General features: G+C 48.3%; 1 protein-coding gene across 13 annotated transcripts in view; it reads left to right on the forward strand.

The window, feature by feature from the left end:
• The first annotated feature begins 2,581 nt into the window (after nucleotides 1-2,581).
• Nucleotides 2,582-23,951, forward strand: part of TPM1 (tropomyosin 1) — a 36,100-nt gene continuing 14,730 nt past the window's right edge. The window contains exons 1-9 of one of the 13 annotated variants that reach the window (XM_085643658.1): nucleotides 2,582-2,783; nucleotides 6,788-6,913; nucleotides 19,352-19,485; nucleotides 19,582-19,699; nucleotides 20,130-20,200; nucleotides 20,877-20,952; nucleotides 21,467-21,529; nucleotides 21,870-21,939; nucleotides 23,236-23,314. In XM_085643658.1, coding sequence (XP_085499784.1) covers nucleotides 2,670-2,783; nucleotides 6,788-6,913; nucleotides 19,352-19,485; nucleotides 19,582-19,699; nucleotides 20,130-20,200; nucleotides 20,877-20,952; nucleotides 21,467-21,529; nucleotides 21,870-21,939; nucleotides 23,236-23,314 — 851 coding nt within the window. In that variant the 5' untranslated portion in view covers nucleotides 2,582-2,669. Of the gene's footprint in view, nucleotides 2,784-6,489; nucleotides 6,616-6,787; nucleotides 6,914-14,274; nucleotides 14,801-19,351; nucleotides 19,486-19,581; nucleotides 19,700-20,129; nucleotides 20,201-20,406; nucleotides 20,483-20,876; nucleotides 20,953-21,466; nucleotides 21,530-21,869; nucleotides 21,940-23,235; nucleotides 23,397-23,951 lie in introns of those variants that run through there. The other 12 variants (XM_085643660.1, XM_085643661.1, XM_085643657.1 and 9 more) reach the window with 12 other exon arrangements.

Consider the following 23,951-nt stretch of genomic DNA (forward strand, 5'->3'; position numbering starts at 1 on the left):
CCCCAAGCCTCGGTGATAGTTAGATCTCTCACCGGGTTTTCTCTTGGGTGTGTGTGAACTAGGTTGTCTTTGAGACCACGTCCCTTTTTGAAGGAAAAAAGAGGTTTCTCCCACTTTCGGTTGTTGCCGGTAAGTATATTCCAGTGTTTGTTAACAATTTTCTTCACAGTGTTAGATGCACTGCTGAAAGTTGTCACACATGGCAAAGGTAGTTCTTGTTTTTCTTTTTGGGTTCTCTTTAGTAACACCTCTCTGGGTTGGTTCAGCGTAATCAGTACTGTTTTCCGTGTGTTTGTATAGCACAATTTTAGAACACTGTAAGGTCCCTCAACCTCCAAGTGATGTAACTCAGGGTGTTGTAAGACCAATTCTCAGGGCCTTGTTTAGAGAACTCTGGTATAATTGTAATGAAATACTCCATCCTTTGAGTTTTAAGTGTCCCTACCTGGACCCATCATGACTCCATGGTGTTAAAGACTGTCTTTACCCCTCAGAGTGGTGTAAGACTCCATGACCTAATGTCCCCTCCACTCTGGACCTTGTGACCCCTGTTAGCAGGATATAATTTAAAGAATGGCATTACCACTCTATTGAAATACTCCATCCTTGCCAGTTTGCAAATGCACAAACTTTGGCACGAGTAGGTTAAAGATCTTCTCCATTTGCCTGAGAGAGTTGTAAGGACCTCTTTCTGGCTGCTGTGATCCCTATCCTTGGGTATGTTGTATGTCACCTCAGGGCTCCAAATCCTGGCCTTTGGGTACTCCAAGAGCTTTCCTCAGGGTGCTGTAAGCCCTCCATTCTGGGATTGCTAGAGGTTTCATTGCAATGCTTCTATGAGACTGGTCCTCGTTGTGTAGTAGGACCGCTCATGATCAGGGTGCTAAAACACTCGCTTTTCAGGGTGTTGTAGAACCCCCTTTTCGATAATGCAAGGTCTCTGCTCTTGATAGTATCCCAAAAAACAGGGCTTAATTTGACCCGGTGGTTTCTGGTGCCAGGCACCCGTGCTTTTTTGTTAACACTGGCGCTTGTGACAGTCTGCCACAAGGTAGCGCTGTCTGGCTAATTTATAGATGACCACAACAACCAATAATAATTGATTCTCAATATCATTTAAAAATTACTAATACCTTCCACCCAAGTCAATCTTATAGCTTTGGGGGCCTGAATTGTCACACTTTTAAGAGTGTGATGGTCAGTAGATGAGTTGTTACTATCATTGGCAGCATGGCAAGGACAATGTGTTGTACAAGCTGCAAAGGCCTCCTGGCGAGAGCCCTGGACCTTACAAATTAAGCTCTGTCCAAAACCCACCCTGAGGGTGCCGCAAGCTCTCCCCCTTTAGGATGGTGATGTATGGACCACATTAAGGGTATGGTTGGGCCGCCGTGCTTGGGGATTACAGTAGCTGCAAATCTCATTCTCAGAGAATGAGCTTTAAATGGGCCGGATCTGTCGGGTGCTGAGTACCTGCACCTCTTTATGTTGAGAGGGAGAATAGCTGCACATCTCAGCACCTGGAGGGCACAGCCCTTCTCAGAAGCACATAGGTACTCTGGTTTCGGGTCACTGCACTTCTATTTTCCCATCCAAGCACTGGGTATGTTTGACAGTTCACATCATTACTATTTGGCCGAGTCCATCCATAAGGAGCTGCTGATGCATACACCCCACCTCTCTATAGCGCTCCGGCCTCGGAGCGCTGCACGACATGTTCGCAGGGTGGTATTCAAGACTCCCGAACGCATTGTGTTTAAAATCTAAAGTCTTAAGGGCTGAAAGCCCCCTCTCTATTCGAAACCCGCCCCCCACACACGTGCAGCTCATTGTCGGCACGGCCTGTCGGAGTTGTCATTCTGAGGGCCCTGCCAGTCCCGTTGTCAGTCACTCACTGTAAGACGTGCACCCCCAGGGCGCTGTAAGCACAATTCTCAGGGTAGCGTAACCTTCCTACCCCCGCCCCTCGGGGTGCCTTATATCCCCTTGCCACCCTGTAAAATGAGACCCACCCCCAGGGGTATGACACTCCGGTTCTCGGGGTGCTTAATCTCACAGTGACGTAAATGCCACGCTCGTGGCGGTGCAACCCGCATCCCGGGGGTGGGGGTGGAAATGTCACGCTAGGAATCCAGTTATTCTCAATGTGTCCAAAGTCCCATAGTTATAGCATTATTATAAGACTCGCTCCCCCACCCAACCTCAGGCACCCTCAGGGTCTGAAAGTCCCACCCTCCGGGTCTGTAAGTCCCACCCTACAGGTCTGTGTGACACCCTGGGCTTCCCTCAAGTCACACCCTCCGGGGCAGCTCTAGGAGAAGCACCACACCCCCTCCCCCTTCAACCCGTCCTGGCCGAAGTTTAGAAATAGCGGCCCCGACCCCCTCCACTAGCCCTCGGCCCCATATATAGTCACATCCTCGGTCAAATGTTTGACGGCAGCGAATGGGCGTAGGGGGCTGACGGGAGGGGGGCGGTGGGGGCCGGGGCCAGGCCGGCGCTTCCAAAAAAGTCTAGCGCCCGCGGAATGCGCCTGCCCCCCCCGGTCGCCGTACTTATAGTGAGGGACGCATGCCTGGCCGCCGCACTCAGCTCCCGCCTCCGCCGCAGCACCAGCCGCACCGCTCCGTTCACCGCTCTCCGCCGCCCGGCCCACCACTCCCGCCGCCATGGACGCCATCAAGAAGAAGATGCAGATGCTCAAGCTGGACAAGGAAAATGCCATGGACCGGGCAGAGCAGGCGGAGGCCGACAAGAAGGGGGCCGAGGACAAGAGCAAGCAGGTCTGCACCCGTGTATCCCTCCGCCGCGGGCTCGAAGGGCCCGCTAGCCGGACCCAAGGAGAAATAGTGCGCCAGGCAGGGGGTCGCTGGGGACCCCGGGGGGCCTGGCCGGGCTGACAAACCACTTAAGGAAAAGTTAGGGGGCTCACAGCCTCCACCGGCCCGATGCAGTCAGCAAGCATCCTCGCTGCAGTTAAGCACCCTAGCACCATGGTCAGGTCCCAAAGACTTCTCTCCTGGCTCCTTTTGTGGTCTGAACGAAGCCCGGCACCTAGATTCTAAATAGTGGATTTTTAACACTTTACTGGTTCGATTTCTTCTTCTTTTCATTTATAAATGGATCCAGGCACCTAGAATACGTTTTGGGATTGTTTCCACGTGGTGTGTTTCTGGCAGAATATTGGGATACTCCGAAAGTCTTCGGTTTGTGATTCAAGGGTGTGAAAGTGTATATTCTGAGATACATTGCGCCAGTTCTGGCTGTGCTTAGCTCCAGAAATGGAGAAAAATACAATAATATACCGATGTCATCCCGTCTGCGAGTAACTATGCAGTGGACCGTGCGGATTGGGGATTCGTACACTTTTTTATGTGCCTGTGGTTAGCTGCGCTCTTTTATGTGCCTGTGGTTGGCTGTGGCAGATGAATTCGATCTGTTGGAATGTATGTGATTCACCCCGTGGTTATGGGGAATGCAGACTGGTCTGTGAGATGTAGTCGTCTCATCCTGTCTGTGGAAACCTCTTTTGGTGAAATATATTTCAGTTTGGGTGTAGTCTCCCTTTCAGGTCTTTGACCAGAAGGGGTCCTGCAGACAGTCATTGACCAGCTGTCCCCCACCGGCTCTCCCTCTCAGGGTTGAAGGGTACATGGATGCTCCCTTCCCCCCCCCCCCCCCCCCACTCCGGAGTGAACGCCAGGGGTGAAAATGATTTATTTCCCCTAAAAGGCGGTATTGCGAGGGGGCCAGTAGCACAAAGAATATATAGCGCCTACCACCCCTGACCATGCTTTACCAGTGTGTAACAGGGTCACTCCACCCCACCGCCTCAACAGAGTGCACTCAATCTAAAAGTACATCTATTGTGCAAGGACCTGACATTGCTGTAACGCGAAGCGGCAAGCAGGAGAGAAAGTTACTGAAAAGAAAGATCCGTTCTAGAAAGTTGGGGGTTTGTGGGGGGGTCCGCCCCCTCGTTTGTCGTTTCATCTTTACTCGTTGTGGCCCTTAGGGAGTAGTTGTTCAGCAGCAAAATGTAATATCGACAGGGGAACAGGAATTCCCACGAACCAGATGTGAGGCTTGAAAGGGCGTTGGGGGCGCGGCATCCCTGTGCGGGAAGTCCCCGGTGGGAGGACATGGGTGGGGGTTGTGTGGGAAGGGAAATGTGGGGAGGGCGGTGTATTTGGGGTAACCGGGGTCTTGTGTGCGCGTAGAAGGGGGGGGGGTGTATCAGTGTGTTCGAGCAGTTCTTTGTGAGAAAGAGGAGCCAGATGTGTTGAAGCTGGGGGTCTGCGTCTGAAGGGGGCCCTGTGTGTGAGGGGAGAGTAGCTCTGTGTGGGAACTTCCGGGTGGAGTAAGGGGGGGGGGGTGGCGCTGTGTGGAACTGATGGGACCTGTGCTTGCGAGGAAGGTGGGCAATTGTAATTACATTTATATATGGCTGTCTACCCCTGAGAAGGCGTCCAGGTGCTTTTCGGCGAGTAGTAGGATCACCATAGTGTACTGTAACTATGGGGTATATGTAGGGATCACCATACTGTACTGTAACTGTGGGGTATGTAGGGGATCACCATAGTGTACTGTAATTATAGGGTATATGCTGGGATCACCATATTGTACTGTAACTGTGGGGTATGTGTAGGGATTACCAGTGTGTACTGTAACTATAGAGTAAGTGCAGTAACTATGGCGGGGTAGTGATTACCATATAGGGGTAGTGATTACCATAGAGTGCAGTAACTATAGTGTGGTAGTGATTACCATAGAGTCCAGTAACTATTGTGGGGTAGTGATTACACTAGAGGGGTAGTGATTACCATAGAGTGCATTGCAGTTGCTATGGCGGGTTAGTGATCACCATAGAGTGCAGTAACTATGGCAGGGTAGTGATCACCATAGAGTGTAGTAACTATGAGGGGCACTCTACATCATAGATGAATATAGAGTTCACAGACTCTTTGTGATACCAATAACATATCACTATAGAGCACAGAAACTCTATGGGGTTAGCTATAGGGAAATCATACACAGTACAGACTCTATGGGGCACGTAGACGGAATAATCATAGAGTAAAGTAACTGTGGAGGATACAAACAGGAAACACTATAGTGTAGAGTAGGTGTATGGAACAATATTGGGTATAGTGGCTATGAGGCACATGTAAAGGAATAATCTAGAGTATAGTGATTCTATAGGAACTAATCAGAGAGTGAAGTAGCTGTATGGGGCATGTAGAGGGAATCGCCATAGGATGCGGGGGTCCGTAGGCTCTGTTTAGGGGAATCGCCATTGAGGAAAGCGGGTTATAGCTCCACTCACCATCTGAGCCTACAGGCTCAGTGTAGAAAAACCCCATTGAGTACAAAGAGTCCATAAGTTCAGTATAGGAAAACTCCATTGCGACAGTGAGTCATCAGGTTCTGTAGACGAAAGCTCCATCGAGGACAGCGAGTCCGCAGGCTCGGGGGATACATTCTCTATTGAGGACAGTAAATCCGCAGGGCGTGACTATGATAGCCCCGTTAATAGAAGCATGCCATGAGGTTGAGCCTGCATAAAGCTGATGTGTTTGAGTAAAGTTGTGCATCGGAGAGATGGCTGGGCCCTCATTCCTGTAGGCATCATTTTTTGGTAGATTGTGAGTGGTCCCTTTGGCAGGGGTTTCCTGCAGCTCTCGCCCTTCTCGTATCTTCTGATACTATGAATTTTGAGAGTTTGGGGGTGGGGGTCTCTCTGGTCACTGTGTAACTGCAGGGCACCCCTCCTTTGCCATTTATGATGTATGTGGCATGTGAATCGGTCGTCTGGATGACCTGTGTTTGCCGGTAGTTGTCATTTGTTTGACTGTGCAGTTATGTAGTGTGTGAGGCTGTGAATCTTAAGTTTGGTTGTCTCCTCAGTCGCCGGTCAGTGCTGTTATGCAGTGTGTGAAATTGAGTTCTATACAAGCATTGCAGCCACCTTTCGTTCACCTATGAGGACGTGTAGTGGGTGAGTTTGGGGTCTTCCTGTGCAGCGTGTGCCTGTAGCTGTCCGCACATTCACCGGGCCTGTGATGTTACCTAGTGAATTGTGGGGTCTGTCTCTGCAGTGTTTGCCTGTAGCTCTCTATTCGCCTGATATGTTGAGCAGGATGTGATCTATGATCTATCCATGCATGGCAGCCTGTAGTTCTCCCCTGTGATGACGTGTAATGTGCGAGTTTGGGGTATCCCTGTGCACAGTGCGCCTGTAGTTCTCCCCTTAAGCATGACCCATGGTGTTAAGCAGTGTGTCAGGTCTGGGCCCTGTCTGTGCATCATTCGCCTGTGATGACGTGTAGGGTGTGAGCTTGGGGTATCCCTGTGCACAGTGCGCCTGTAGTTCTCCCATTGAGCATGGCCCATGGTGTTATGGATGTGTCAGGTCTGGGTTTTGTCTGTGCACCTTAGCCTGTATATCATGCTGAGCTCTCCTGTGCCTGTGATTCTGTGTGATTGTAGTTAGAGGAGGAGATTGTGCAGCTGGAGAAGCAGCTGCGGGTCGCCGAGGACGAGCGGGACAGGGTGCTGGAAGAGCTGCACAAATCCGAGGAGAGTCTGCTCACCGCCGATGAGACGGCGACTAAGGTATCCTTCCGCCAGTGCCTCTTTCTAATGCTCTTCTTTTCTCTCTCTCTCTTTCCCTTCCTCTCTTTCTGTCCGCCCTCTCCCTGTCTGTCTGTCCGCCTGTCTCTTCTGTCTATTCACCCACGCTGCCTCCGCTGCACCCCCACCCCCCGCACACCTCACCCGCCCCCAGCTGGAGGACGAGCTGGTAGCCCTGCAGAAGAAGCTGAAGGGTACTGAAGATGAGCTGGACAAGTACTCTGAAGCCCTGAAGGACGCCCAGGAGAAGTTGGAATTGGCTGATAAGAAGGCCACTGACGTAAGTAGAGCACTCCCTCCCCCTGACACCCCCTGCGAACACCGCTACCGCTGGACCTCCGCAAGGAGGCTTGCACCCGTGCATGCCTCACATGGGCACCAAGATGGAACCTTTTACATGCATTGATAACCAATCTCTGTTTCAGGTGCATGCAAAGAATGCTCGAGCCTGACTGTGAACGTAGTGTTTGGGCATCCGATACCCCCTCATCCAATATACACACAGCTATGCATCGGGTGGTGCTAACTACGGTGGCTTAGTGAGGATAATACTTGACAGAAGATAACACATATAGCTATGCATCTGGTGGGGCAAACTACGGTGGCTTAGTGAGGACAATACTTGACAGAAGATAACACACACATACAACTATGCATCTGGTGGTGCGAACTACGGTGGCTTAGTGAGGACAATACTTGTCAGGTGATAGCACACACATACAACTATGCATCTGGTGGTGCAAACTACGGTGGCTTAGTGAGGCCAATAGTTGTCAGGCGATATCCATGTCTGTTGTGTTGGACCTAAATATGAGATTGCAGAGCCTTTCTTTGTGACGTGGCTCATGCAGTTTAGATGTCCCTGCCCATAGAGTGTATGCTTGCCTCCGAGGCCTCTCAGCGCTATAGTAGCACACATAATGTATCATAATCGTTGATTAGTAGCATTGGTCACTTGATGCCCAATGAATTTGCATCATTTTCACTTCTGGTCATCAATATAGCACTCCCCGTGCTGCTGCCAACCCAGTGCCCATGTGCCAACCAACTGTCTGTTCAAGGGTTAATGACGTGAAAAAGTGTAGTTAACACAATGATTGGCACATCAGAAGGACACCAGGGTGGATAGCTGATGAAAGCTCCTAGCATAATTCAGAGCAATCTCAGGGGTGGCATCTGAAAACAGAGTGCAAAAACATACTGGGGAAATATAGAATTCAAAACATAGACTACGAAAATGTCGACCATATCCAAACATCGCTCTACAAAAATGTTCACCTGTGCTTAATCCCACCATCAAGCATTTGCCAAAAATATATTAGAGCAGGAGTTAAAATACAAAATTAGAATGGTGTAGACTCAGTATTACGGTAGTGTCTGTATATATATTTGCATAATGTGTCTTATAGTCTGTTTTCACATTGAATCATGCCTGGTTTACCTTGGCACACCTTGTGATTTTACACTCATCAATTGAGACCTTGATCTCACTGTCATACCAGTGCCAGTTGAGGGCCTGACCGGCAGTTCCCTGGCGCCTCTTCGCTCTCAAGGACTTACAGTCCTGTTTCTTCAAACACTGGAGGCGCTCATGGAGTGCTGGGCTTGGGTCTGGCCGCCACCACGGTACCCTTCCGTGCACAGCAGCTGAGGCTTCTGGGACACATGGAGGCTCGGACGCACCCAACAGGCCCCGGCAGACGGGGGTGGCAGCTGTCATTCCATTGTGTATCTTGAGATGAGAGCTCGCCCCTGGCATCTGCCAAGGAGAAAAAATAGAGTGCGAGTCAGCAAGGCGGAAGATGACACCTGCTGGCTCTGCAGTCTGAGGAGACAGGCAAGGAGGCCAGGGATATATATAGCCCACAGCTTTATATGGTCTAGTCTGAGAGCTCCTTCCCCACCTGCTCGGCCCCCCAGCATGCCTTAAGTAAGAGCGTTATTTCATTTTACGCAGAATAGTTCTCAAATTAAAATAGCTAGACCTCAGAGGGAAACACAGGCCACTAAGACCTGAAATAAAATGAAATGACATTTCTAGTTATTTTATTTATCCCTGAATTTTAACACGTAGCAAATGTATAAGTTCTCATAATGTTGGCAACTATAGAAAGCATGGTAAAAGGAATTGGATAAATTAAAATATGCCCAAGATCAATGTTGTCAGTTAAGTTAGCTGAGCCAGGATGAAAACCCAGGACGATTAACTAATAAATTTCCTAGCCCATACTCTGCAGTTCCAGCTGGCATCTGTCACGCTTGGGGCGGAGGGCATCTGTGGACGGTGCCCTAATTGACCTGCTAAAAGACATAGTGGAAAAATGTATTCACAACCTGAATACTTGTGAGCTTGAAAAGGCAGCGGTGGTATTCTGTCGAATTGGAATTCGTGAGCGCATGGCTGGCCTAAAAAAACACCGGCTTCTTGGAATGCCCGGCCCATGTGTGTGCTGTGGGCAGGCTGCCCTCGGAGGAGGTTTGTTTAACTTGATTAAGACGCTGCATATAGATCCCGGCCTAGATATTCCTTATAAGGAAATGTATGCGGCCTCCTCGGACAGGCCTCCCCGGTGGAAGGCAGTGCTGTGCGGGCTTTTTGCAGCATGCCCGTGGTTTGAGTGAAGAGACAGCGGGGATTGGCGGCCTGTATGCGCCAATAAAAGTGGGAGATTGTTCTGGAGTCACTTTCTCCCATAAAATCGTTTGCCTTTTTGTGACTCCATGGCTTCCTTGCTGTTCCTGTTCCGCCATTGTGCCTGACTCTGCCCTGAAGGGGAGGGGGCATGAATGAGCCATTGTTTTGTCCCTACGCAGAGTTTGTTCTGCTGGGGGGAATATTTGTAGGATGAAGGAATGCAGGGCCACCCATGCCAAGAGCTCGCCCCCTTTCAGCAAGGATCACATTACACCCCCTCATGGACGGTGAAACCTGGCCAGAGCCGACTTCCTTTCCAGCTGGAAAGAACGAAGTATCCTAACCGAAGGAGAGAGGGGGGGGGGGGGCTCTGGCGCCTCGTGTGAACAAAGATACTTAATGCTGTATGTCCTTAGAGTTGCACTTTCACCCACATACCTTTAAGTGATAAGATTTAGATTCGGTTGTTAGCCAATCCAAATTGACTTCGATGTTATCGACCCTAGTAGAATGAAAGACTGGAAATTAAATACAAGTATTACAGACTGATATAGTTGTATTCTGCATTCCCCAAGCAATCGTATTATTTTGAGCAATGTCCTTTAAAATCTTTAAGCTATTTTGCAGTCGGACGCAGGACAATGTGATGATTGTATGGCTTTTTCTATTTGCAGGTCGTTATTAATCCCTAAAATAAACCCTAGACTACATGTACTACCTTTCAAGTCATAAAGTGTGTGTGTCCTTGTTGCACTTAGCTATATCATGAGGTTCCTCGAGTGTCTGCTGTTGGAATATCTTCAAGGGCTGCACTGGTATTTCTCGCCAGGGCTGTGATACTTTTTGGGTGACAGTACTGCCACTTTCCCCCCTGGTTGTGGCAGCACTTCTCATTAGGGTGACGATCGTTTTAAGTGACTGTACTGGCACTTTTTATCACAGTTGTGATAATGTAACATTTATAAAGCGCTCTGATACCCTTCCAGGGCCTAGTTCTCGCTATATACAACTTTATAAATGAATACAAATAATGTGTAGGTGATAATACCAGCACTTCTCATCAGTTAGGGGATCGGTGTACGTGACAGTACTGGTACTTTTCACCATGGTTGTGATAGTGTGTAGGTGACAATAACAGCACTTCTCATTAGAGCGAGGATTGTGTATGTGACAGTACTGGCACTTTAGGTGACAATGCCAGCACTTCTCATTTGAGCGAGGATCGGTGTATGTGACACCACCGGCACTTTTCACCATGGTTGCGATAATGTGTAAGTGACAATACTAGTACCTCTCATGCGAGGTAGGATTGTTGTATGTGACAGCATCGGCACTTTCATCACAGTTGTGATGAAATGTAGGTGACTATGCTAGTACTTTTCATGAGAGTGAGGATCGTTGTATGTAACAGCACCGGCACTTTAATCACAGTTGTGATATTAAAATGTAGGTGACTATGCTAATACTCTTCATGAGAGCGAGGATCGGTGTATGTGACACCACCGGCACTTTTCACCATGGTTGCGATAATGTGTAAGTGACAATACTAGTACCTCTCATGCGAGGTAGGATTGTTGTATGTGACAGCATCAGCACTTTCATCACAGTTGTGATGAAATGTAGGTGACTATGCTAGTACTTTTCATGAGAGTGAGGATCGTTGTATGTAACAGCACCGGCACTTTAATCACAGTTGTGATATTAAAATGTAGGTGACTATGCTAATACTCTTCATGAGAGTGAGGATCGTTGTATGTGACAGCACTGGCACTTTTGATCAGGGTTGTGATCATTTGTAGGGGGCAATGAAAGCACTTCTCATCAGAGCTGGTGAAAGCACTTCTCATCAGAGCTGGTATCGTTGCATGTGAAGATACCGGCACTTTTTCATCAGGGTTGTGGTAGTTAGTATGTGTCATTTTAAGCAGGGTCGTTCGAACTCGTTTTAAGGAACAGAGACAGCATTTCTCGGCTCGCCAGAAGGGTTACCGTTCTAGGAGGCAGTACCGGCACTTCTCAGTGGGGCTATGATGATTTACAGGGGGCACAGTGCCATCACTTCTCAGCACTGTTACTGTGGTGTTAATGGAGCAAGCTGGACTCGCAGATGTTAACAGCACTGCTGTATAGTGAATGGACATAAGCAGCTCTTCTCAGGGGCTATATTTAATAGGACAGTGCAGGCTATTTTCAGTATAGCTGGTAGAATTCCAATATGACAGTGCGTGCATCTTTCGTCTGCGTTGCTAGGCGTGAAATGGGACAGTAGTGGCAAGATGGCGCGGTTAGGCAATGTTCTATTCTTCATTGTGACCAGTGCTTTACATGGAACATTTAAAGTGCTGGTACTGACTAATTACACTGGGTGTGCAGTTAGGGGCGTGGTTGGGGCGCGGCTGTGAGCCAGGAATTTAACAATAGCCACATAAGTAAGCTTTACTGCAAATATTCTGATTGTCATGTAACGCGCTTAAATGCCCATGGGCCATATTCGCGCAATATCAAACCTCCTCCTTACATAGGAGACACGGCAAGCATCAGCTTTTTTTATGTCATAGGTGCCTGGCCTAATTTTTGCCAGTTTGATATTGCGCGAATTTGAGCCATGGGCATTTAAGCGCTTCACATCACAATCAGAACATTTGCAGTAAAGCGTACAGTTTTTTAAGCACCGCTGGTTAAGGGAGTTGTCCAGAATCACAGGATGATGAGCCAACGTTGGATTCGAACATGGTCGTTCAGTTCCACTGCCGGCAGCTCTGGGCACATCCTCATTCTCGTTGCGATGCCAATTAGAACCCAACACTGCGGGTGCAACCCAGCAGGAATACACTGGCTGTGCCTGCCAGAGCGGCACATAAACACGCTCCATCTGAAGGGTTCATTTTCTGTAGTTTTTGCATTGCACATACCTGTACTTCAGGGCCTGAGCCCTGCTGCTTCTGGGAGTACCGGCACTCTCCGTGTCCTAAAATAAGTTCCGGTACTTAGGGGGAGAAAACTGAGAAGTGCCGGTTGAGTACCGGCACTTTTAAAGCACTGATTGTGACCAATGGCGTAACTCAAACAGATGCCCCCCACCACCGCCAGCAGAATGTGAGGAGGGGCCCCTGACTTTCATATACCACCCAGCAATTCATTGACCTTAGGCTGGATGGGACCCCTTGAAGGGCTGTGGGCCCCCCCTGCACCGCATAGGCTGCAGGGCCCTGCCTTACGCCCCTGGCTGTGACCGTACCAGCCAGTACTCCCGGACAGAGCAGCCGAAATTCTTAGAAGTGTACCCGCCGTTCTCAGCGGCGGCTTTACACTTCAGTGTGGCAGAGCTGGGGCTGTGTAGTAAAGGCGTTATACTCTGCTGGGACAGCGCCGACACCTCATAGCACCGCTGCAGCATTTAAGGAACGGTACGGGTATGTTTTTGGTAAAAGTGATGCCTTTTGGACAGTACGCCCAGATCTCAGCAAGAAGCCGGCTTGTTACTCAGAAGTGTAGCTTCAGTGACAAGCACCGTTCGTGAAGCATCACCTAACAAAACCTGACGGCGATAATGCATTCCGTTCATACTTGCATAATCACTCAGTTTCACTCCCTCAGCCCTGAACGACAAACGGATTGCAGTAAACCTTCGGTGACATTTACTCAAACACGCGCAGTCAGCAGGTGGCGCTGCAACTCCTTCATTGCCGCTTCAGGAATTTGCATTATGTCCGCACTCTGCTGCTACAGGATGCAAGACCTACTACGCCAATGAGTGAGGCTGCCTGTGCTCTAATGTATTTATTTATGCAATGTTGTAGGTTTGAACATATTTGGTTTATTCCTAGATATGAGACACGCCTGCAATGAATGAGAATCCGATGCGGGAAGCTCATTCTCATGAGACTGCACCAAGTGAAAAGGAAACGTATAGCCTTTGTCTGCGTCCCAAAGTATATGTCTCGCTCAGGGAGTGAGTGAGACAACACCCCGAGCTGTGAGACACCGCACACTAAGTGTTTGTTTAGGCGGGGGTCTTCTCTTCGCAATGATAATGTTATGATAGGAGTATCTCAGGATCAGGTCTGTGAAGGAGCAGTGTCTCACTTTTAACGAGAACGTGAAAATATGCTCACTTTATTTAAAAATAATGTATGTCCTTCAATAATGCGGTTCGGTGGATTCCAGACACTGCAGACCATGCTTAAAAGCTAAATAAATAAAATTAAAAAACTTCAAGAAAGTGGCTAATGATTCTCCACAAGGAAATTGTGTCTTAAATATTCCAGTCAGAATTAACTGGGTATTAACTGGGTTCATGGGGCGTTGAGACTTGGTGAAGTTCCTGATAGCACCAGGACAGAGATGTGGCCGATCAGATAGGTGACTCACCTGGGGCCAAGGACGTTCTAGTCCCACGTCTAAAAAGTGCTCACCAATCCCAGCCCATGAGTAGGAGTGGTGGCCATCTTGGAACGGGAGATATACATTTCAAGAGAAACAATGCTATCCAGGTAATATGAGTGAATGGTAACGTCCCCTTATGCCAGATATGCACTGCTGGTTGCTGGTATTTTAATCAATAATCGCCTGACAAGTGTACATTGAGGTCAAAGGGGAAAATGCGTGGTCAATGTTGCTTCTCCACTTTGCCAACAAGCAAGCCATGTTCAAGTGGCCTTATTGTTTCTTGGTTGCTAAAGCATGAAACGAGGAATCCCCATTCAGTTAAAATGTTTACTTACGCAAAGCATACTTTAATTTGGAGAAATCAACATAGTATTACTTAGTTCACTATTCACAACATATTTAAAAACATTTTTTGATACAGGTTTGGTATGGTATGCCAGCGTAATAAAAACATGATTGTATTTTGATATTTTTAGAGATTTGTTATAGGTGATTCAGTACACCTCTATCTAGGTATCGCAAGCTTTCTTAGAGGGCCGCGGCATCAAGACGCAGGCCTGGATTCGGCAGAGATGAGGAGCGCACTAGTCTTTCTTCTCTGTCGCTCCTGCGACTCCGCCCACTCCAGGAATGCACATCCGCGTTACACTGGGCAGCTAGGCGTGGCGCCCCCATAAAGTGCCCGCAGCTTAGTTTCTCTGGGCTGCCGGTGCAAGCGTTCGTGAGGTCAGAGGGCAGCGCGGTTACAGGCGCGGGAGGCAGACGAGCTACCCGGAACCGCACCGTCCATAGGTGCAGCTTTTCCTGCTTCCCCCGGCTCGCCCCCTCTGCCGCCGTGAAGCACGGCTCTCCGTGCGCACTCTTCCAGCTCAAAGGTTGAGTTGCCGTTTTCCGTGCGGACCTGTCCCGGACTTTTTCTCTCTCGCCTCATCCGGTGTAGACGCGGCAGCAGCCGGGGCAGTCACTTCACCTGCCCAGCTGAGTGCCTCTTGCTCCCCGACCCGCAACATGTCTGGGGGGGGCACCTCCCTGGACGCGGTGCGCCGGAAGATCCGCGCCCTGCAGGAGCAGGCGGACAACGCCGAGGCTCGGGCCGGGTGCCTTCAGCGGGAGCGGGATACAGAGAGGCAGCTGCGGGAGGCGGTAAGGCGCTAGAGTGCGGATGGGGGTAAAGAAGGGGCCCCAAAGGGCGTGTGTTACTGAATGCAGCTGACAGGGGACACCGGGTGGGTGGACATGGGGGAGGGGCAGAGGAGGCGGCGGGGGTGGGAACGGAGTGCCATTCCAAGACTGGTCTTCATGATGGACCTAACGTAATCTAGTAAAAGACCGGGTCCAAAACAACATACATGTAGGCAAGCACTACTTGTTTTGGGATGTCTGCAAGTCATGAGGGGGGGGGGGGGGGGGGATCAGTGACTCATATAATATTGGATCGTGACTCCCCACAAGGACAAGTAAATGGAATGACCAGTGTCGGTGCAGAGGCGTTACCGTAGCACAGAGTCCTCTAAGTGCCTGCGCTTGACGGGGGTGTGCAGTAGGGTCGCGTTGTGAGTGGCCACCAGCCTGTAGCAGAACTTGTCGCAGCTTTGATTTAGGAGCGTTTAGGATGGCAAGGAGTCCGTTGTCCAGTGTCCAAGACTGCTGGACCTGGTGCTTACTTTCACTCAAGATTGTGTAATCTAGTGGACACTGGGTAGGAGGATCCGAGGGTGACTCACTCACCGGAGGGTGTGCTAATTCGTTTGGGGGCCTTGTAGTTCACACATGGTTTATATTATGTTTTCTAGTACATTTCTTTGGCCTGTCAGTAATAAGCTTATTCGTAGTAGCTGCATTTTGTGAAGTCTATCTGGTGACCATGCAGTGGTGGGCGTTTTCACAAGATTTCACCGAGGGGTGTGGTTGTGGAGGGGGAGAAGGAGGGGGTTCACACTAGAGTGGATGTTGTGCGCTTATTCACGGGATTATACCGGTTAATGGTGGGGCGAGGGATAGGACGATTGTCACCAGTTTGCCTATTAATGTCTTCACTGATTAAGCTCACTAATCGGTGTCCGATGTTTAGGGTTGTTCCTTTTAACCTTTGCAGTGTATGCCTTCTGGTTGGGTTTTGTTCTGTGTATAAAAAAAACTATTGCGTTTACCTAGCAGTTGTACTGATAGAGATATATATTACCCATTTCAGGTATTTGTGGAGAGGTTTTGTGGGCAGTGCCTCTGGCTTGAACTACTTAGATGACTAGACTGAACCAAAAGCAACATTGATACGCTTCAGAGTGGACAGCCAGCAAGCCTCGTTTAAACCGAAGCTGTAGCATTGTGTATCTTCTTGGCTACGTGCATGGTCTGACTCGCTTTTGATACTTAGTACCCGCAGCCGGTTTGCACTGCCAGCTTGTTTCGTTTAACACTGCAAACAACTTGAGGCAGACGCCATAGTACAGTTGACGCGTAAATATCCGTCCGCGACGGTAGCCGTCGAGATCCGCAGCATGGAAGGCTCGCATGATGACATTCCTGGTTGCCTACACTTGGGTAGCGGGCGTGACCTTGCGCCCCGAGTCTCCCAGCTGTCTAGAAGCCTTGAGTCGGTTTACGTGCCGGCCGTCATGGAATGTCGCATGTGACCTGAGCTCTTTACTTTTTTTGCGTTGTTTTAACCACTTCTTTGCATTCGAATGCTTTTGTAATATTTCTGAGGAAGGCATCCATGACATGGTGGTTAATCTCCACGGCGTTGGTTGTACACGTCTGGTTCCAGCTTCTCACCTGCAGTCACCGTAGATTACCTGCCCAGTTCGCTTCATAATCGCTTTGACCCACTTTCTCTCACGCCCTGCAGGGTGTGCGTGCACTCGGATTATCGGACGTCCATTCCAGAATAACCATTGGGCGTCTCTGGTTTAATGCAGCAATAAATGGTGCCCATTTAGCCTGCTTGTGCGAAAGCAGCATCAGTCAGTGTGGGAGTAAAAAGTTGGGCATGCCACAGTTGCACCTAGAATGAGGGGAAACAAGCTGCTTATTCAAGCCGCACAGAAACATAAGGGCATTACACCTAAAATGTGCATTGCTTAGTTTATTTGAAGGTTCTGTTTTGGAAGAATGTAAACTCAACCGATGCACCGAAGATAGTGTACAAACCATAATATCCTTTAGATGTGTCACCTATTTCTTAGTCAGTGTTAGTTCCTACAAGCAAAGCTTTTACTTTCTTGTAGGTATTCTGGGAGAGAAGCCTTTTCAGTGTAACAGTTTTTCCACCAAATTAATGTCTCGGCAAAAATGATAGGGAAATGGGTTGTTATTGATTTGGACTCCGTTCGAACTTTATGGAGCCCGATTTTCCATGTCGCAAAGCTAGCGCAGACACAATACATGATTCTGCATTCCAGGTGGGAAAGCAGCCTGCCAGGTTCGTTGTGCTAGTGTGGTGGAGTAACCTCTGATTTAGAAGGTGGCTTTCCGTAGATGTATTTGTCCACACTATGGCCAGCCCCATTATGTCGTCCATAGCAACCTCCGCTTTAGAACCGTCTATTGACATTTAATGTTTTACATTGAACAAGGGTTCAGAAATCTTGAAGTTGCCCACAGTTAAGACCCGACATGCAGTGCCAGTCAGTCGATTGCCCCAGACGTTACCCCTCTCACAGGAGCACGTTGCTTTTCTGCTGAGGGTTTTTGCTGCTGATGTAGTGCACACTGAAAGGTCTGCTGTTCAGCAATGTTCCTCGGTTTGTTTGCAGTTTTATAAATAAAAAGCCTTTTTTTTTTCTTCGATTCGGTTGAGCTTTTGTGTTGCAGTTTGGGACAAGCTGCACCCCCCCCCCCCCCAACCCCCACCACCAACCACCACCACCACACAGTTAAATGCCTCGTTTTGCCCTACGTGTGCGTATTTTGTCAAGCACGTCTTCGTCAGTGAGGTGAAGTCCTTGTATAGGCCCAGCGATACCCCATGCACTCACTAAGCACACGGCGTGCACACACAGCCCCGGAAGCCCCGCCCCTGTGCCTGGAAGCCGCGTTATGAATGGGCCTTCACGAGAAGCCTGTTAAGGGCCGGGCAGTACCATTCAATGTCAACACTCTTCCCTTCTCCTTGCCTTATAAGGGCTGCAGCCCTGCTGCCGACTCCTGTGTCTGGGGCAGCTGAGTAAGTTCCTGGTCATAAAACAGGAAATTATAACTTGACAGGCCGCCCTTCTGGTTTTTAGGTATGCGTCTCCTGCACTAGGCATTTCTCAGCTCCAGTCCTATTGGGCCGCTCCAGCTAACATTTTATTCGTTTAGAACTAGAGCGTGTCGGGATTGGTTTTGCTGAGAATTTTTTTTTTTCCTAAAAGGCAGCACGCTGCGATTAAAATGGAAGTTTCTTTTCCCCGAGGCACAGTTTCGCTCTTCTGCTAAACATCTGGCCTCAATCAAGCTTCAGAACCCTTAAATTCCACCCCTGCCCTTTATAAAGAAATGTGGCTGAACGGCTGAGAATGCCATGCAGCTTGTGATGTTAAATCTGCCCGAGATGTAGCGGGCCTCCCAGGGTATTTTTTTGGTTTTGTTATAACTTTGCTACACGTGCTCCTAAATTTACTGATTTTTCTTTTCACATAAACGAATCAGTATTTCTTCATAGATCAGTGGACCCAGCTCTTCTGTCTTAACCTTTTATCTTCATTAGGCTCTGAGTTAGGAGCTATTGAGTGAATTGCACTTCAAATTCAGCTGATAAGCTGTACGCTATAGGAGTGACTGCAGCTCTCTGCAGGTTTACAGTGAGGTATAGATAACATGGGTTCCACCGTGCACCAAGGTGGCGGGGTTAAAGGGAGGATCTGTGTGGAGAACGCTGCAGCTAAATGCATATTGGGGAGCCCTAGGGTCCCCATGGGCCTCGTCAAAGTATCTTTCATGCAGTGTGTTCACGCACCCCTCCGGTACTAAGAGCGTTTTAATAGACTGAGGACACATGGATGGGTCATTTAGGTATTAGTGAAACTTCTTTGAAATACTTCAATCTATAATGGCCTATTGACGTTTCATACGTTGTCTTATCATTCCCTTTTTCAGAAAGACACTTGTTTTTGGGGAACCCATTTCCCTAATTCCAAACGACAGAACATCCTTGTATGAAGCAGGTGGACTTCTGAGGGTTGCACGTGGTAATCAACTTGTGTATGGAAGCCACTGTAGGCGATTCCCTGACTCACCCTTCTGTGTAGCAAGCTTTAGCAGCCATTAATATAACGGAGCAGATAAGATGCTTATGGTTCAGAGGACATTGAACTTCAGTAGTTACGTGAACGTGCCGGAAGGTACTAACCTTGAATAGTTCGCTCAGTTGTAGTGCCGCTGCCGGCCGGTTTATAAGCAGTCCTGAATGAGAGCTGGTGTTTGCATGATGGGTATAGCCAGCCTCAAGATGTAGGCCCGAGTGTATTCTTAGTTTTGATCGGTTGTACCTTGATCAGCAGCCACACATCTGTGATCCCGCCTTTAATTTCACTGCTTCTGTTTTCCTGTATTTGTCTGTTGCCATTCATGAACTTAAACCAGTTCAGTTTCCAGGAAGCATTTAAGGGAACCTGTATGAACTGTTGTGACACCTGCTCGTTGTTGCACCAAACTTTCTGTATGCATCGTGTTGAGTACTTGTTTCTAACCACACTTCTGGTCCTCCGCTAGGCTGAGGCTGATGTCGCCTCCCTTAACAGGCGTATCCAGCTGGTTGAGGAAGAGTTGGACAGGGCTCAGGAACGTCTCGCCACAGCACTGCAGAAGCTGGAGGAGGCTGAAAAGGCCGCTGATGAGAGTGAAAGGTGAGGCTTTCTGGCGGATTAGAGGGGATGTGGTTGACAGTCTATCTGGGCGAGGTGCAAAGGATAACTCTACTGCTTCTTGTTGTTGACTCTCAGAGGCATGAAGGTCATTGAGAACAGAGCCTTAAAAGATGAAGAAAAGATGGAGCTGCAAGAAATCCAACTCAAAGAGGCCAAACACATTGCTGAAGAGGCTGACCGCAAATATGAAGAGGTGAGTGAGCCTGCAAAAGTAGCTTGTCCAGGGTGGGCCTCCTACAGCCTCCTCATGCAGGAGTACTGTTTCTGATTTTTACTCCCGCCTCACCCATTACTTAACTTGCTTTTGACATTGTCTGTCCTTGTTTGCATCACAATTTCACTTTAAATTCGTTCCCCACCACACAATGCTCTTGATCTCTGCCAATATCTTCCCCCCATTTACATATCCTACCTGGAAAGGTCACTGGCTAGTTCTTTCATGTCCAGGATTTCCTTGGATCAGGAATGTTTGACACCAGTGCACCCTGGTCATTCTGTGGAGGCTAGCAGCCTTGACTCTTGTATTTGCATTGGGTCTCTTTTCTATTCTCAAGCCACGAATGTTTTGTCTGTTCCCCCTTGTGGTTTTGCATCCTAAAATGTTCTGATTCTGTCCCCTATAGGTTGCCCGTAAACTGGTCATTATTGAAGGTGACCTGGAGCGTGCAGAGGAACGGGCAGAACTCTCTGAAGGGTAAGTAATTTCTCGTCTTGCCGCCTTTTGCAGCAGAAAGGTAACCAGCATGGCAATGTCGCAGGCCTTTGTTTTGAGCACACACCACATAGTTTACTCCACTTTTGTAGTAGTCACCAAAGTAAATGTCTTGAGTTTTCCACTGCATGCCGTGCCCCACACTGATTTTATGAATGGCCTTGTGCATTTCATGTGTTCACTAACAGCGAATGCAGAAAGCTGGAGGAACAGTTAAGAATAATGGATCAAACGTTGAAATCCTTACTGGCTTCTGAAAATAAGGTACTGGTACCGAGCAGCAAGCCTGCACCTCTTCCTCTCTTCACGTTCTGGTGTTTATTCATTTAAACCCAATCCATTGGCCTCACTGCATCTTTTTGCTTTCCTCACATCTGGCTTTTTGGCTGCTTGCTTCTTTTTAATACCTGTACGATAATCTTGTGCATTCATACTGTAGCTGCAGCATTGCATTTGAAAGCAAAACGTGAGCCTTTTGGCGCCTGCATTTCCTGCAGGCTCTGGTTTACGTTTGTTTTCCCTGCAACGGTGTTGGCTCCTTTTTTGCTCTGTGAATGGTTTTCATTCTCCCTATCTTTTCTCTATTTTTTTTTTTCCCTGTCCTTGATTGTATCTTCCACCCTTCCATTTCTGCGTTCTCTTTGGGGCAAATTAACAGCAAATGTGCTGAGCTTGAAGAAGAGTTGAAAACTGTGACCAACAACCTGAAGTCACTGGAGGCTCAGGCTGAGAAGGTAGGTCGGAGGTGTCTTCCGCTTGCAGTGCAGGAATAAGATTTCATGTACCTGGTGCTGTTGATTCGCAGCCATGAGAGAGCTGGCTTTTGAGTGAGTCCCCTCGGCTCTGTAGCCTTCTTAGTAAAGTGAGCGTGGTGCTTTAATGGCACATGCAAGCTCTTAGGACTGATTTTCTGGAGCAGGCCCTACGCACATGGAGTGCTCTCTGGGTTTATATGTACAGTGTCAACACAGATCCGAAGGGTGGGTGCCACATTTTAAAAGACCAGTGCACGAGTAATATCTTTAGAGCGTGATAAGAGTTCACCGGAGCTTGGCCTTTAGATGCTTTTATGATCAGCCTTGTGCTCCAGTATATCCTTCCTCCTAGTTCAGTTGCTTTTTAGCTCCATACTATGCTCTAGTTGGGTTGTCCCTGTGCCCCTGTAGTGTGCCCCAAATTATAATCTGGTCCTCTGTGATCGGCCACTGGGATTCAAGGTTTTCTAACTTTCATCTTGTGTGCCTGCAGTACTCCCAGAAGGAAGACAAGTATGAGGAGGAGATCAAGGTCCTGACCGACAAGCTGAAGGAGGTGAGTGACCGGTCTGGATGCCCTGCAGTCAAGGGCACAGCATGTATCTGGAGGTACGGGGTGTAAATCTCACGCAGAAGGGTGTGAAGATCTTTAATCTGCCCATTCATAATTGGAACCGATGCAGGTGCCTCAACACTTGCCAGGGACTCTGATTATTGGTCCCCGGGATTGGTTCCCGCTCTCTCCTCCCAGATCATGTTGGGTTCTTATTCTTGTGGGAGGGAGAGTTTGACTGTGTACATGCGGTCCTGTCGAATGTTAGCAGTGCATCTGTTTGTGTGCGCCCGCATCCTTGCTCCAAACCTTTTTAATGTTTGGTCTGGCATTCTCTTCCAAGGCGGAGACCCGTGCAGAGTTTGCTGAAAGGACGGTAGCCAAACTGGAAAAGAGCATTGATGACTTGGAAGGTATGTTTTCGCCATTTGTGTTCTGTTTCAGGTCTTCATTGGTTAAACTGTTTGCTAATCCTCCATGGCCTCAGTTTGTGTTTACAATTTCACATCTGTATATTCATTTGGGCTCCTTCTTAGGGTAGTTTCCAGCTCCCCTGTCCCTAGCAGTCGGGATACTGTAAGTGGCAGCTATCCATAGGAGCAAGCAAGGGCTCTTGAATTAAACATGGGTCCAGGGTCAGGACCTGATTACAAACATTAGATGTTCTGTATTGCTAATTTGTTGCATCATTCAAATGGGTAGTCCTTCGGGTATCTGATGCTTGTAGCCTTTTTAAAGTCTTTTAGCCATACGTGGTGTCACTTATGGTATGCACTGAATTTACTCCAGCAAGGGCTGAGGCTGTGTACATCCCGCCTGTGTAAACGTCGACCATCCAGTGGTCCACAGATACTGTGGCTACTGCATTATTTCCCTGAGCTCTTGTCCGCTTAGTGCAGTACTCCTGCAGAAGTGTTCAGATCTGTTGCACAGATGTCTAACAAATTAAACAAAGGTTGCCTGCTCTTGATGCAAGTAAACTCCAATAACTAAGGAGTCTGGTTAATTGCCACGGTCCTGCATAGGGCCTTTGCTGCCTCTGTAGAGAAGTACATTGCATATGTAATCTAGCCCAATTAATGCCAGATTAATCGATGGCACTTTGTTTGTGCCCTATACGATTTTTTTTATTTTTTAGCCACTGATTATGAAGTGATTATTCAGTTGCCTAATGTTTAGATGGGGCGGACATTACCTGGTAGGAGTGGTCATTTCTGCTGACAGTTCCCAAGAAGATGGTACTCTGAAAAGTCTTTTAAGCACCTGGTAGTCCCAAGGCCCTTAAGCTTAATGGCACTGTATTTGTTAGCCAAATACGTAGGTGTGCAAGAGACCTGTACAGGGATAAAACTGCGGAAAAGCAGCTCTTTGGTTTAATGCGCTGCTATCCATAGGATCGTGCCTTCGGTCTTGCTCGTCTTTCCTAAGGAGCTCGTTGTATTTTCTATTCCATGGTTTCGGTTTCTAAAGAGGGGTTTTCTGTTTCATTCTGGTTGTTCATGCAATATTTTCTCCCTTTGCTAATTTTATTTTTTCTTTACTTCTGTTTTCCACCTTGTTGTCCTGGCTGACTGCCTCACCGCTCCATTCTGTGCACTTTCCCTTTCTGCTGCCTCTCTCGATGGTGTCCCTCACTGCCACCTCCTTCCATCACCTGGCCTCCCCTCTGCATCTTCCTGCTTTCCTCCATCCTCCGTGCGTCTTTGTAGACGAGTTGTATGCTCAGAAACTGAAGTACAAAGCAATCAGCGAGGAGCTGGACCATGCTCTCAACGATATGACTTCAATGTAAATGTTTTCCTACTGTGCTTGCCTGCTTCTGTACCCTCATACTTGCCTAATAAACTCACTTCTATCCTTTTACCTCTAACTTGTTTCCATATAAATCCTCTTTGTTCTCCTTGTTTCACTCTATTTGATCAGTTTAGTTTACTTCTGTTTTGGCAACTTTAAAATGTGCAAGTGCCCTTTTTTGACCCAAAATCTGACCAAGTGCAGCTGGGTTTATGAGCAGATGGTCTGAGAGCGGAGTCTGAAGGAATGAAAACCTGGCCCTAACTTCCCTTAATGTCTGATGCTAACGTTGAGCGAACTGTGCTCTGTTCCGCATGAGAAGCAGAACTACCCCTTTGAGTTTTTCTTAGTATCTGTTGAGGTGATAAGCCCCAAAGTAAACCGGGGTTTTCCAAGTTTTTGACGACTGTATCCAAGAAAGTTAAATGGAAGAGCAGAAAGCAATTTGCAATGTAACTTGTGGGTTAATGTCTGCAGTGGCAGCCCGAGTAGGAAGCTTGTCTGGGAACGCAGGGTGAGAAGGGCAGAAATCCCCGGGTATTTCTTGTTGGAGGGGGAATGTCTTGGCTGTGAATTGGGTGGCACTTTGATTTTATACTGCGATTGTCAAATGCTGAACAGAAGTCAACTA

This window comes from Triturus cristatus, chromosome 3_1 (genome assembly GCF_964204655.1).
Source record: "Triturus cristatus chromosome 3_1, aTriCri1.1, whole genome shotgun sequence".
NCBI lineage: Eukaryota > Metazoa > Chordata > Amphibia > Caudata > Salamandridae > Triturus > Triturus cristatus.